The sequence below is a fragment of the Hydra viridissima genome, unplaced genomic scaffold (assembly GCF_058129835.1).
Source record: "Hydra viridissima isolate aposymbiotic clone 2 unplaced genomic scaffold, HvirCarnegie_v1 scaffold_11, whole genome shotgun sequence".
In the NCBI taxonomy this organism is placed as follows: Eukaryota; Metazoa; Cnidaria; class Hydrozoa; order Anthoathecata; family Hydridae; genus Hydra; species Hydra viridissima.
Window position 1 is genome coordinate 1,745,001 of NW_028324310.1, and position 15,139 is coordinate 1,760,139.

At 28.1% G+C, this 15,139-nt stretch overlaps 2 protein-coding genes across 5 annotated transcripts; one reads left to right on the forward strand and one right to left on the reverse strand.

Annotated features, from left to right (window-relative positions):
* The first annotated feature begins 94 nt into the window (after positions 1-94).
* LOC149881644 (nicolin-1-like) lies at positions 95-5,438 on the forward strand. Of its 4 annotated transcripts, none has more exons than XR_016444921.1 (8): positions 98-529; positions 671-807; positions 924-990; positions 1,207-1,298; positions 3,839-3,952; positions 4,176-4,282; positions 4,620-4,724; positions 5,304-5,438. XR_016444921.1 is itself a non-coding variant. In XM_090066544.1 (8 exons), exons 3-8 carry the CDS (start codon positions 694-696, stop codon positions 5,331-5,333), a joined length of 522 nt encoding a protein of 173 aa, XP_089922670.1. In that variant the 5' UTR covers positions 133-277; positions 366-529; positions 671-693; the 3' UTR covers positions 5,334-5,438. The 4 variants fall into 4 exon arrangements, 3 of the variants coding, with proteins under 3 accessions (XP_089922671.1, XP_089922669.1, XP_089922670.1); XM_090066544.1 differs by lacking the exon at positions 4,176-4,282 and having other exon boundaries at positions 133-277; positions 366-529; XM_090066545.1 differs by lacking the exon at positions 4,176-4,282 and having other exon boundaries at positions 95-277.
* Positions 5,439-7,092: 1,654 nt separating this feature from the next.
* On the reverse strand, positions 7,093-15,139 carry LOC145191010 (serine/threonine-protein kinase PAK 3-like). Its single transcript, XM_090066546.1, has 15 exons — positions 14,137-15,139; positions 12,058-12,146; positions 10,994-11,156; positions 10,430-10,578; positions 10,278-10,347; positions 9,860-9,922; positions 9,460-9,523; positions 9,209-9,257; positions 9,018-9,059; positions 8,829-8,924; positions 8,638-8,730; positions 8,454-8,553; positions 8,174-8,370; positions 7,949-8,086; positions 7,093-7,859 (listed from the first exon to the last, which is right to left on the reverse strand). Exons 1-15 carry the CDS (start codon positions 14,291-14,293, stop codon positions 7,773-7,775), a joined length of 1,557 nt encoding a protein of 518 aa, XP_089922672.1. The 5' UTR covers positions 14,294-15,139; the 3' UTR covers positions 7,093-7,772.

Below are 15,139 nucleotides of genomic sequence, written 5' to 3' on the forward strand. Positions count from 1 at the left end.
TATTCAGCATAAGAACCATTGGCGTTGATCATACCCTTGGTCCTAGCCTTAAACTTCTTGCACTTTGTTCCAATCACAGGCTTTCTTTTAATACGACAAACTTCTTGTGAGGGAAGTTATGATATCGTAGACACACACACACACACACACTCACACACACGCACACTCACACACACACACACACACACACACACACACACACACACACACACACACACACACACACACAATTATCCTTTGTTTGGATATGCTTTGCAAATATCTGAAAAAATATATGGTAAATATAACTTCATTATAATAAAGATATTAAAAATAATGGCGTCATAGTTAGTAGGTATTTTACCGTCGCATTCTATATTATACAGACTTACACACAGACTGTATAGAAGTAAAATGGGTAAAAGTGAATCTGAAATAGAAATTGGATTTGAACTTCATTTAAAAATCATCTTGAAAGTTATTTGATTTGCTACTATTAGATTTCATTTTGAAATAATCAAACCCGAAAACAAATGGTTCATACGAAAAGGTATTTTAACATGTGATTTAGAAAAACTGGAGTTTCAAAATCAATATACTGTAAACTCTTCTGGTTTTCCTTAAAGAGTGATTGCTATGAAGGTTATTTGTGTTGAAGCCATTTACTAGTAAATGTTGTTATCATCTTTAGTTGACAAAGAAGTAAAATGAAAAATGGAAGAAGTTTCGTATATAGCTAAGCCTTTAAAGTTAATCAGACTTAATGATGAAGCTATACCTGGTTGTGGTGTAATTGATATCACATTTCAAAATGCTTCTGGCATAGAGGTTGTTAAACTTGATTTAAGTGTTAAATTTTATTTTTCTGTAGTGCATTAAATATCACACTTCACAGTAAAATTGAGATTAACATGTAATGAAATTCAAATTTCTAACACATTTAGATTTCAAAATTATCATTTCGTAATAACTACACTTCTTTTATAACTATTAAAGGAAGTTCTCTAACAGGTAATTTACTTTTTCATAAAAGTCTTTTACATATATACATACATACATGTATTCATATATATATATATATATATATATATATATATATATATATATATATATATATATATATATATATATATATATATATATATATATATATATATATATATATATATATAATGTATTGATGTGTTTTATATGTCTATGTAACTAATTTATGTATTGTCATTTTAGGTGAACCCAAAACACTATTAAAAAATTATTGCTTGATGAAACACTGTCATCATGCAGATGAAAGTCAGAACCACATTATTATCAACAATCAGGTATTTTTTGTTTAGTTTTTTGCGCTATAACAATTTATGTAAATAAGGTAAGTTTGTGGCATCTCATTCATGGTAATTGAGTCATGGTCAATTCTGCTTACATTTTAACTGAAATATTAATCAGGTATGTTGTTTAATAATGTTTAAAGACGTATATGTAAAAAAAAATCCATCAAGCAACCTGGCTTGAGCTTTGGATATATTATCACTTCTGGGAAGCAACTGAGAGGAACATACTGCACAAATATGAATCGTTTTTTGCAACTATAAGTTCCACAAATAGAATTTGAGAAAGATGGATTTTTGGAAGCGGAATCTGTTTCACAAAAAAATGTTAATCTGGATGAAGATAAACTGCAGTAATCCTTCTACTGCTGCTGATAAAGCTAACAGTGTTAGCATGGGACAGCTAGAGGATTTAAGCAGAAGTCCTCTAGAAGGAATAAGATGACCACTTCTACAAAATACCCATCATGCTTATTTGGAGTGCAACAGAGAAGTTTTAGCAAAGCTAGATCAATAATTATGGTTGGAATACAGCGTGAGTAGATGCTGTGTTTTGCTTTGATTTTAGGCATTTTCTTAAAGGTAGATTCCATCTTGAGCCAACATTTACTGCTCTTGGCTTTAATAACTTACAGAACAGCCGTGTCAAGTTTCTGTTATTGTTCATTATTTGCAGCCAGATTCAGAGAAGATAGTGGAAGAATTTTTGCATTTCACCCCAGCACAAGGATCAGATGCAGACTCACTTTTTGATAGCATCAAAATGACCCTCAGTCATTGTTATATTGATATAAATTGCTGTGTCAATCAGTGCTATGACAGTGCTGCTTTTATGTTTGAGTGCAATAATGGAGTTCAAAAAAAGTTGAGAAAAGAGGTGAAAAGTAGACTGTGTACATAATAAAAAAAGGCGAAAAGTAGACTGTGTACGTAATGCTAATGCTGTAGCCAATTTTTTTGAGATATTGGAAATGCTTTACAAGTTTTTCTGGTTTATGATCTTCTTTTGAAGAAGCAGGAGAAACTTGTGTCAGCTGGACAGCACCTAGAACTAAAAAAACTCAGTGACACTAGACATGCCAGTATGATTCCATTTGAACTGTCAAGAAACTCTCCCAGCTGTTATGGCTATACTGCACAATGTTGTTCACCAAAAAAATTCTAAAAGGAGGACAGAGGTTAAAGTTCTTAGTAAACTTATAGATGAGAAGTTTGTTCTGCATTTGGTAATTTTTGAGGATATTTTCAGAATAACAAAATTGATATCTGAATTTAGATCTAGTAGCAGCAAATAACCTGGTTAACTACTATAACAGAAAAAAGCACAGATGAAAAATGGGAGACACTCAGAAAAGAAGCAGAAGAACTTTGCTGCAACACAGTAATAGCAACAGAGATCCTACAGTGGCAGAAAAGACAGACTCAAATAGCTAAACATCTAGAGTTTTTTTTTGTGGATGCCCCAATAGAAAGAAAAGGTGCAGACAATATGGATGACCTAAAAACAAACTCATTCTTTTCTGTTATAGGCAGAATGCTAATGGAAATGAAGCAGTATCTTTTTTCAGAAACTAATGAATTACTAAAAGGTTTGCCAGCTCTAAACCCCAAACGCCAATAATTCCTCATTATGGAGTTAAAGAGGAGAACTTTTCAGCTGAGCTCCACTAAGTTTGCCAGCTGCTGAAAAGGAAAAAAGAATAGGGACTTACAATCAATAACACACAAGACTTTCTATCTGTGATGGGCTCTAGAAAGATGCATTGCTGGACTTTTATAAGCTGATATCCTTATCTTTGACTCTTCCAGTAACATCAGTGAGCTATGAGTGCAGTCTTTTCTTGTTTGTGTTGTTCAAAGAACTACCTAAGAAACAGGCAGTCAAACAAGTGACCTTGCACTTCTTGTTATCAATCTTTTAAGAACAAGGACCCTGGACAGTGACAGGATCATTGATGCTTTTGCCCTCAACCACAATAACAGGTGGATTGTCTTGTTATGAAGACCTCTTATGGTGAGTGAATGATTTCAACCTTCTCTGACGTTGTAATGCATTCAGCATTGTTTGCTGAAATTGTTTACATATACGATACATCTGGAGAAACAATTTTGAAGTTGTTTTAAAGGTTTGCATAGTAAAATCTATAAATATGGTAACTGTGTCATGTTTGTTTATTCTTTAAATTAATTGCAAAGTACACGTTATTCACTATTCACTTTATTTGTGACTACTGATGTCCAAGTTTTCAGTGCACCTGTGTGTATGTCTGTACTTGTGTTTGTGTTGATAACTCTTGGGTAGAAAAATATCCTTTATAGCACCTAAAGTAAAATGCTTTGCCTCCCTCCCTCCCCCCTTTAGTACCTTCAGAAAAAAATTTCTGGAGCCATCAATGAAGATGTTGAATAGCTCTTTATTTTTAAAAAAAAAATTCTTTTCAGAAACTTGTTTTTTTACAAATTCTTTATTATTTTTTTCAATTCTTTATTATTTACAAATTCTTTATTAATTTTTTTGAAAATCATTTTGATAGGATTTATCCAACAACAACTCTCTCAATGGGTTAAGATTCATTTTAAGGCAACCTTCACCTCAATGGAAATGCTTTGGTATTGAAGATATCAAAGTTTATACAAGAATACCTAAGGTAAAAGTTTAAAAAAACAAACCTATAAGGACTATTATTTGAGATGTGGAAGATTTCTAAAATTTTAATAACTAAATGATTCTTAGATTTTTTTTTTTTCTAGAAGTATTATAATCTATAAGTGATATATTGAAATATAAAATGAATTTTTTTTTTTAGTTCACAATAAATTCTATTGGTGATATTGAAAAATGAATTTTTTAAAATCAAAAATTGCTCTTAGATTTCAAATTTCTGAACAACTACTATTTTGAAAAATTACACATAACATCATCCAAAATGGTGGGTTTTAATGGTTACATCTTAATTTGCTAAAGGCTTTTAAATTGGGTAATAAAATCATAAAATCATCTATTTTTATGATTGATTTATTTCCTTTTTAAAAAATTATTTGTCACTTTTAGTTCAATTTATAATGAATAGTAAACGTTAAAAGTATCAAATTTAAACTCAGTGCAATTTGTGATTAGTTTTAAATGGATACCTTTTGTGAATTTGAGCTTAATTTTATTTTCAATATATTTTTCAAAATCTGAAAAATTTTAAGTTAGCGCCTGTTGATGGTTTAAGTGTGTTCAATAGTTATACACATAATATATATAATTTTATTTACTGTTACATAAATTTAAAGCGTAAGCAAAGCTACCATTAATTTTTCTTTGTCTAGATAAAAAACGAGTTTTCAGAAATCAAAGAAGATATAACTAAAATTGAATCCATTTTCAATATGATGCAGTGTTTGAGGTTGAGCAGTGAACCTATTCACTTTGATGTGAGTAATGTTTAAAAAAAGTGTAGCATTGTAAAAAAAGTAATTGTTAAAAAAAGTGTAGCATTGTTGCCAAATCTTATGAAATTTTTACTTTTCCGGCATTTTAAATAATAAATTTAAAATTATAATAAATTTAAATATATAAATATATAATAAATTTAAAATTATAAATCAAGTTCGACGGTTTAAATACGAATTCTGCGCAACGTTTTAAAGGCTTAGAATCAACTAGCATAATGTATGCGAGGTATTACAATTGTTTTTCTGGAATCTTTTAGGTTTTTATGTCTAAATATAAATTATTTTAATATTTATTTCAAATGGCTGGTGTAAAGGTTTGTACTTTATTTGTTTTTATTCGTTAAAAACCAAAAAACTAAACGCCGATGGTAATTAAAAATGGCGGAGATACTATGAGTAAGTGAGAAAACCAAAAATTTCATGACAGTTGGCAAACCAACTTAATTGCTTTAAAACTATGATTGCTGCATTTTGCTGCTTTTCGTCTTCTTTCTTTGAGCTATATGTTAAATATTGTCCGTTTCGCTATTACTACTTCTTTCACTACTTCTTTTTTAGATCGACGGTGATTACAAAGATCTTCGTTAGCAAAGTTTATTCGCTATTTAAAGGAATTTACAAGGATAAGTGCATTTTTTTAAATGTGAAAGTGTAAATAGGTGTTTTCGAATAGAAAATCGAAAACCAGTTTAATTTTGAAGATGTTTTTTCTTTTTATTCTTAAAATAAAAAAAGAAAAACCTTTTATATTCAAGCGATTCTTACTTAAAAAAAACGCTTCCCTCACTTTTTATACAAACAAACGCATCCCTCACTTTTTATATAAACAAACTTCATAGGTTTTAAAGACCTCTTTTTGGTCAATATCAAGAAAGGTCTAGTGAAATAAGTATCAGTATTTTCATATAGTTTCTTCCCGATTACTAATTTATCATGAAAGTTCTGCGATGAATCACTGCGTTTAAGTTAATGAGTTTATGTGTAGTGTTTTGAATCGAGTTAAAACTTTGACTAATTGCACATTTTTCATTTCTGAGGGGGGAGGGAGTATATTTATAGAGGATATCTAAGAAGAGTAAAAAGTAAATATATAAAAAACACGTATAAAAAAAAAGATTTTTATCATGGGTATCGCCGTAGAGGATCATGGTTCAAGTGTTAGTCTTCATTGTTTTAACATTTAAAGTATTACAGATAAATATAAAAAACATAGAAATATTTTTTTACATGATTAATATTTTATTAGATTATCAGTTTGGCTTGAGAGAGGAAAATGGTAATTTGCTTTACCGTAAAAAGCAGAGATAAAAGAACCGTTAAAAATACGTAATATGTCTTTTTACTTTAACGCAAATTAACGCAAAGCTACAGTAAAGAACTTTGACTTTCGCTTTTTCATAGCAAAAAGCGCAATGAAGTTTAAATTTTCCCAAAAAAACAATGGTAAATTAACGAAAACATGTGCAAAGGGTGTCAGATTTACGCATTTTTTACCGCACTGCGGCAACGCTAGTGCTCACAAAGAAAAATCTTGTTTATCTCATTCTCATACTTCAAAATATTTTAACGTACTTGAGCATAGATTGGCAGAATATTTTGTCTTTCATTTAGGTAAACAAGATGTTATCTTTTAACTGTTTATACTTAAAAACAAAATTGATTTAGACATAGCAGCGTTTCATTCAGCGATATATCGCGAGGTTAGAATTATTTTCTCCAATTTTAAGAGTTGGGAGAAAATGAGTTATTAATTTTAGTAATAATAACTTTTAAAATACGCATTATCTTATAAATTTTGTTCTAAATAATTTCTTAAACATAAATTATTTAAAGTATAAGTTATTATTTCTTTAAAAATAAAAGCTAAAACTTTAAACAATTTTTACTTCTAGAAAAAATCAAAAACTTTCTCCCAACGTTTAAACTTGGAGATAGAACAAGATAATTCTAACCTCGTGATATGTAATGCTCTCCGCTCATTTAAGTTTACACAATTTGTTTTAATAAACCTTTTTTTGAACTGCTGAACAACGTTAACCCTTTGGGTACATTTGACGAATGAGACTCGTCATCGATATGAATAATCAATGTAGCAGATCGTTGGAATTTAACATATGCGCGGTGTTTATCTTAATCTTGTATTCATTAACTTGTTTTATGAATAAAATTATATTATGGTTATGTTTATAAAATAAATGTATTCATCATGATATTACAGTAAAATTAAACATGTTCAATATGTTAAAAAAGTTCAAATAATTCAGGGGGTTAATGTGGTGTAAAATGAAGCATAAAATTTTGGAACAAAATCAAAATCGAGTTTTGATTATGAAGAAACAAGAGAATGTTTTAGGAGTTTTTTTTTTACTTCTTTTTATAAAAAGTGGAGAAAAAACAAAGCAACAAAAAAAATATACTAATTCAAAATATTGACAATTCACCAGATCAAAAATCTAGTTTACTAAATTCCGTATTTAAAGTTCGCAACAATTTTTTTTAAATAAAAACAAAAACAGAAACTAAAATCGATAAACTAAAAGTAAAACTTTATATGAAAGAGAGGCTGAGCTAAAAGAAAAATTAGCGATTGGTCGCAGAATAAATTTTTCATCAGATAACAGCCTTTTCACTTTAATCTAAAAAATCTCACTTCGATTCAAAAAGAAGAAAAAAAGAAAACGGAGCTAAATATGTTTCGCGCGCAATTTGAAAACGAGTAAATGCTGAAAATACCAGTATGTTAGACTAATTTTTGAAGGTTAAAAAATTAACACACTCTAGTAGAGAAAAATTGTACAACAAAAACATACAAAGTGTTAAAAAAAAAACTCAAAACTGCAATAAAAACAAATGTATATACATATTATTAATAGGAACTCGTCTTTGTTTACAGAAGGGATCGTTTCAACATATGTGATGATTTTAGATAATCTAGTCGGACACACGTTTCTACACAAAAGATGAAGCCTATATACCTAGACCTTCTTTGTACTACATAGTAGAAGCACAATAAGATTTGCAAACGGATTAGCCATGTCGCGCTGAGGCTTCTTTGGCAGCCATTATCAAGGGTTGAAGACTTGCTAAGGGTTTGGCTTGACGCAAAAAAGGATGCTAAAAGTAAATAAATTTGAGAAAGATGTTGAGAGTTGAAATCATAACCGTCGATAAACGTAAATTTGCTCGCAATTAATTAAAATTACCATGAGCAGCTCACGAGCAGCAGGGCGTTTATCAACGTCCATTTCTAAAGTTTTGTTGAGGAAATCGCGAAAAACAGTCGATAAGCGCTCAGGATGTTGAAGCTCGGGTGTTCCGTTTGTAGCAATTAAATATAAAGCCTACAAAAGATTAAAAAACATCTCATTTCAAAAAAATTTTTAAAAATCTCAAATTTACTAATCTAGCAAAAATAAATCTGTACTCACTCTCAGAGGATTTTCATTAAGATAGGGAGGCTCTCCTTCTATCATTTCAATAGCCATTATACCTAAACTCCAAATATCAACTTTTGGCCCATATTGCTTACGTGTGACAACTTCTGGGGCCATCCAATAGGGTGTACCAACCATGGTTGACCTTTTTGCTTGTTCTGGTGTTATTGTTGCACAGAAACCAAAATCAGCTAAAAACGAAATCTAAGTTTATAAACATACAAATTTAATTACAAGTATGGCATCTAAAAGGGTTTCGAATATATTAACTTACTTAATTTGATTCCACCATCAAGTCCAAGAAGAATGTTATCACTTTTAATATCACGATGAATGACACCATTACCGTGAAGAAAATCTAAAGCTTGTAAGCACTAAAAATATTAAAAAAAAAAAAAAGAAATTTAGACAGCTGTTTCACTAAACCTTTTTGAACACATTAAATAAGTTTGAGGTACCTCTCTTGAGACAGAAGCGATTTGTCCTTCATCCATGCATGTTTCAGTGACAACATCAGTTAGAGATCCTCCAGCTAAAAACTCCATGACAACCTGTAAGGCAATTTAGCATCAATTATTTAAAAAAGAGAGTAAATTTCTTCAGAAAAATTTTTTTTAAAAAAACTAAAAAAGACAATAAAGATACGCACCCACAACTCATCTCCAACCAAATAACTGTCAACATAATTAACAATGTTTGGATGTTTATTTTCTCTCATTACAAGAATTTCATTAATAATTAGCTCCTAAAATTATTGATTGAACATGATACAAAAATATTAACAAAAGAATAAATTTAAAAAAAAAAAAAAAAAAGAAGAATTAAAAAAATATTTTACTTTTTTAGGCTGTTGTGAGAGATTCATCTGCTTAATTGCCACCTTTGGATATACAAAAAATATATTTATAAAAATAAGTTTAAACTTACAGATTTAAAAACATCTAAAAAACATATATAGGAGGGAGAAAAACTTTTTAAAATATTTTATATTTTTTGGTTTGCAAGATGTAAAAGAATGTTTCATTTTACCTCATTTCCAGTAGCAACTTCGATTGCTGTAAATACAACTCCTGAAGCTCTATAAAAAAAAAAGTTTTAAAATGTAAAAACAGAAAACTATTTTTATTTTTATTTTTTTTATTGGAATTTAGAAGTAAAAAAATAAATTTAATGTAACTAACAAATGAAAATCATAGTATTTATCGTTAAAATCATTTTATTTTTGTTTTGAGGTAAAACATTTAAATGCAATAAAATAAAAACAGTTTTAGGAAACTCACCCCTGTCCAATTTTCTCAAACTTTGAGTATTTTTTATTAGGATCACCCACTGTGACAATAGTTCCTAAAAATAGTTACTTAACATTTATCTATATGCAAAAAAAAAACAAAAAAAAAAACAGAAAAAAGCTTGAGAACATGAACACTTTATTTTTGATTTCAATTATTAAAAATTCAGACCTTCAAACATTTTCTAATTACTTTAAATTAACTTTATATAATTTCTAAGTTCTTTACTTTTACAACTTAAACAAAACCTGATGATACAAACAGAAACCATCATTTAAATAATACAACAGCCAATCCAATGAAGAAAAATGAAAAAAGCAATTAAAAATACTTTCAGTTTCTTGTTTCAACTTCAATTTAAATTATTGAATACAATATAGTGATAGCCTACTAAGTTTAGCCATGATTTCTTCATCTGTCATCTTCCTTCTCTTCACAGCTTGTCCTTTTGATGCTAAATTCAAAGAAATGGATAATTTGAAAAAAATAGAGGTTACTTTGAATCATAACTACAAGAAAAAGGAAAAAAAAACTTACAAACTGGGGTAATTTTTTTAAACATTAAACCAAGTTGACATTTACACAAAGTAATCAAATTTAACAGTGTTAAAAAAAATCGCATTTTTAATTTCTCAAACTTTAAGAGTATTTAAAGTTAAAAAAAAACTTTACATTTTAATCATAGGTAATTTAAAAAATATATCTTTAATATAAAATATTGCATTTACACATAAAATTAAATATTTAACAACAAAAATAAAAAAGCCTGGTGAATGAAAAATAACACACGAAAAAAAGTCTTAATTTACCATCTGCCTCTGATTGTGTCGGAGATGTCACTTTAACTCCAGACCCAGCCAGTTGATCCGCTGTTATAAACTTAAATCATGAAATTTATTGTTAATACAATTTTAAAAAACCCACAGAAAAGTCTGTTGTAAAATAAGATGCATAAATTTACCCTAGACTTTGTATGTTCAGGTCGTGTGGGCAAAGCTGGAGGAGCATCTACTTTAGCTTGGTCAGTTTTTACATTAGAAACAGATTTCGGTGGTCTATCTTCCAAAGGACCATCTTCAGGAATTCTTCCAACTTTAGGACCAAAGGTGGCTGAAATTTAAAGTAAGAATCCGACATAATTCAAAGGTATCTGAAACAAATCTTCAAACTCAATAAAATTTTTTAACTAGAAAAACCTTGAGTTGTTAGAATAACACGAATGTTTCTTTAAATTTCATCAATGGATTCAAAAGAAAGAGAAAAATTTGGTTTGAAAGTAAAACTTGATTACAAAATCAAGATTCCATTTCATTTACAATAAAATATGTAGATCAGTTGATGAATGGGACAAAAAATTTATATTGATTGTTTATCATATATAATGAACTGTTAAGAAACTTTTAACCAATGTAAATATGACTAAAGAAGTTAATAACCGAAAGTGTAAAAAATTCAATATAAAAATCCTTTAACATTGATTATGAATATGCCATAAAAACTCACAACCGACATAAAGTTTACTTACGACTAACAGCTTTGTTAAAGTTCATAAATTTATCATCTTCTTGCTTCTTAGTATTTGAGTCATAAAACTTTAAAACATCAATGACAGCTTGTGGGTTCTGTTTTTGCTCCTGCTGTGTTATGTTTGAGACAGAAAGAAGTTTTGCCCAGGAATCAGGCATACCCTATAAATAATAAAATATTATTATAAATTATAAATTATATATATTATAATCAATTACTATAATTTAACAAAATGTCTTTTTTGAGTTTATTTTATTTAAACATTACTTAAACTTGATAACATTAACAAAAAAAAAACAAAACAAAAAAAACAGCAAACAATCTATTTAATATGTAATAACTATACATATTAATTATATAATACAACTATATACAATGATTTCATAAACAAATATTATGATTAGAGCAGAAGGTAAATTTGTAAACACAAATATTTTTCAAATATTTTTATGAATGGTATAATTTTAAAGTAACTATTCTGTCAACTACCTCTGGGACATTTTCTTGTTTTAAATGCTAATCACATAAAGCTCTTTTGTTAACCATATTGTATACGTATAAGCATACATTATGTATACATTATATAATAACATTATATATTATACAATATACATAATGTATGCTTAACTCTACTTTCATCTTACTTTTGAAATAGAATATTATTGAAATAATTTAATTGGAGATTTCTTTTGTAAGATTTTAAAATTTTTTTTAAATTGTATCTTAACCCAATAGTAAAGTTTATTGTTGACACTTATTTATTAATAAGGACAATTTCTGTTCCGGGAAGTAAATGTTATTTTCTAACTGTTTACTTTGAGATTCAAATTTTACATAATTTAAAATTTAAAAAAATATTAATATTCATGTTGTTGTTGTTCTGAATCTGCGAACAAAAGACAATATTCACTTTTTAATTTCTGGTATTTATAAACTCTCAAAGCTAATCATGTTAATTATGATGTTAATTGTTGAAATTATTATTTGGATTTTGAATTATCAACTGATTGACATAAAAATCTCAATATAAACGAGACATTCTTCAAAAACATTTTTACTTACTGTAAAGTCTCCAGTCACAGGGTCAAAACCAACATGAATAGTGTGCGAAAATTGAGTTGGTAATGAAATTTCTGGTTTCTTCTTGTTTGCTTTAAAGAAAATAATATTTAGGCAATTATAATTAAAAAAATAAAAAAAAAAAAAAAGCAAAGATGTTAAAAAAAATTTAAGATTTCATAATAAAATATTGTGTAAAAAAAAAGTTTGTGTTTATTGCCATCCAGAAAATGTATTGTTTAGAAAGTCATTCAAAATAATTACATATCTATAACTATAAGTTTCAATTTTCATTTTTTCATCTTGATTTAATTAAAACCCTTTTAACTTGTAAGCCTTATTAAAATTGCAATTATATTTATTAATATTGCAATTAACAGCTACTAATATCAATTATCAAAAATTATTTTTAATTAAGCTTATTTCTTTTAAACTTCCTTTTTCTACTTTTATACTGATTACTTTGAAAATTTAAATCTAATGTTTAAGTAGCATTTACAAGCAATCAGTAACTAACCAACCAAAATTTACTATTGGTATTATTTGACTATTGGCTTAAAATGATTTTCATATTTCACCTTCAAATGTAGCTGGTCCTACAATTCAAACATCTATATGTTTTAAATTCTAAATGGGATTTCACAGTGGTGAATTAAAAACCATTACATTTTAGATTTACAAATTAAGGAAAAAAAAACATTAAAAAAAAAAAACACATTTAAGACTAAATTTCAAAATGCCAGGCTGTTCTTAATACAAAAACTACCTAAGTATTTATGCAATATAATTCATTACTTGATGGCATATAGGAAAGAAAAACAACAACTTCAAAAGCAAAAAAAGGCCAATACTTTTTTTTAAAAACTTCTTAGAATAAAGTTTAATTTAATGGATAAGTTTAACAAAGTACTTTAATTACTTTTCAATGTTAACAAAATCTGTTAAGTGATTTCATGTATTTGTACATGAAGGTAATAGAATTCACTAATATACAAATAGAAAACAAAAATTAATGATAAATTATGATTAGAACTTAAAAGTTTAAATGCTAGTACAAGAAAATTTGTGTCTATAAAATGACAAGATTAATTACTGGCTCAGAAAGTTATTTACAGCACTCTTCTTAAAAAAACATTTACGTAAACTTATGTTTCTTTATGCATATCTTGTAAAACTGTGAATTGTTTTCTTTGTTTTAAGCAGAAGAATCTTATAAAGAAGTCTACTAAAGTAACCCACCTTATCAGTTTTGTTTATCCACTATATCTTATCCATAAAACAAATGACATCATACCTGAACTGACTAATGTTAACTGACTAGAGTCAACCACTTCTTTATCAAATAACACCTTGGCATCTAACCATCTAATAAGTATTCAATATTTTTAAATATTATTTTTAAATAGCAAGTATTTAATTATGAAGGAACTTTATGTTTATGCAAATGCCATAAATAGCTATTTTCCACCTAACTATAAACTAATGGGTGTTTAACTGCGCTATACAACAAAAGGTGCTAAATTACAAAACATCTTTAACATGCTTCCATAAAAAATTTGTAAACTGCAAAATCCTCCCAACCAATCCAAAAATAAAACTAATTGAGATCTATAATTAAGTTTTTACCAAAAAAAATGGCTATTGAGGACAAATTGCTGCATTCAATTTATGCTTTTTTTTTATATACTCATTTAAGTGAATTATCACTATACACAGTTCTATGCTAATTATAATCTTAAAATTAGAGTTATCTAACAGAACTCAGTAAGTGTGCTTTCTAGTTTACTCAACTTAGAACCTTTTGGTAACCTGAAGATTCTTGAGTATTCAAAGTTTGAAAAGGAGTCATTATCAAACAAATATTTGCTTTCTGCCCCTAGTTTTCCTATCACCAAGTTTTTTTCTTAACTCGAAAAAAACTTATTTGATAAACATCCTTGAAGTAAATTGCTTATTATAATAGAAAAACTACTAACTTTACGGAAAAATAACAGTAATAAAAATAAAAAAAAGATTAAGTGTAATTAAAGATCAAGATAGATAACTATATATAGGCAAAAAAAGTCAGATGTCAACACATACATTGGGGGAATATTGTTTTAAAACCTTTCTTCTTTCTCTCATCTTGTATTGGAGCTATAGGTAGCGGTTTGCTACCTGCTTGAACGAATTCATTAGGACCCTTCTGAGAAGCATGCCTTATAGGAGGAGCTGGAGCTCGTTCGTCTTCTCCGTCCATTTTTTTTTAACCACAAAACTTTTCGGACGTTACAATTTAGGAACTTTATCGAAGATGAAAAAAATAACTCATATGCCCATGGTTTTGACCAATAAAGAATATACACTTCCTAACTTATGCCACCAAACCAACGTGGTAAACAAAGCAGTAAGCTCAATATGTTGACCCGGTCAATCGAACACTCCCAATAAGAGGAATGGTACGAGATGCAATTAACCGTTATGGCGCGCCATCACGGACTTAATCCTACTGCAAGTATTTTTACACGCACGACGCGACACGTTAAGATTACTCGATGATATTATTCATTTTGCACAGATGTTTTCTTTTAACAATTGTAAAGTAATTTATCTAATCGATCTATACTATCTTGATAGATAATTACTAAATTGTCAATCTGTAGCTAAATAAATAATGCTTTACTTACACTTTACATCATTCTTTTTCTGGTACTAATCTTACAGTTTACAAATTTAAAAAAATCATTGAAAAATAGATTAAAGCAACAATAACTAAATTTATTCTAAAAACAACATTATTAATTCTATCATTAATTTTTAATAGCTGCTCGTAGTTAGGCCATAAAGGCTGAAATGATACGCAACATTTGTTTTATTCGATACTGATTTTTTGGTAGGTTAATATATCTTCAAAATAGTTCCTAAAGTCACATTTGGATAAATGTGTTTTTTTTTTTTTTTTTTTTTTTTCATTACATATTTTTTGAGAGAATTTAATTCATTAACTTGCAATAAGGTTTTCTCAAAATACTTTGATTTACAGTTTGATTCACTTTCTTTTGGAACAAAAGGAAAGCTAGAAACTTTCATGATGCCAAAACTAAAC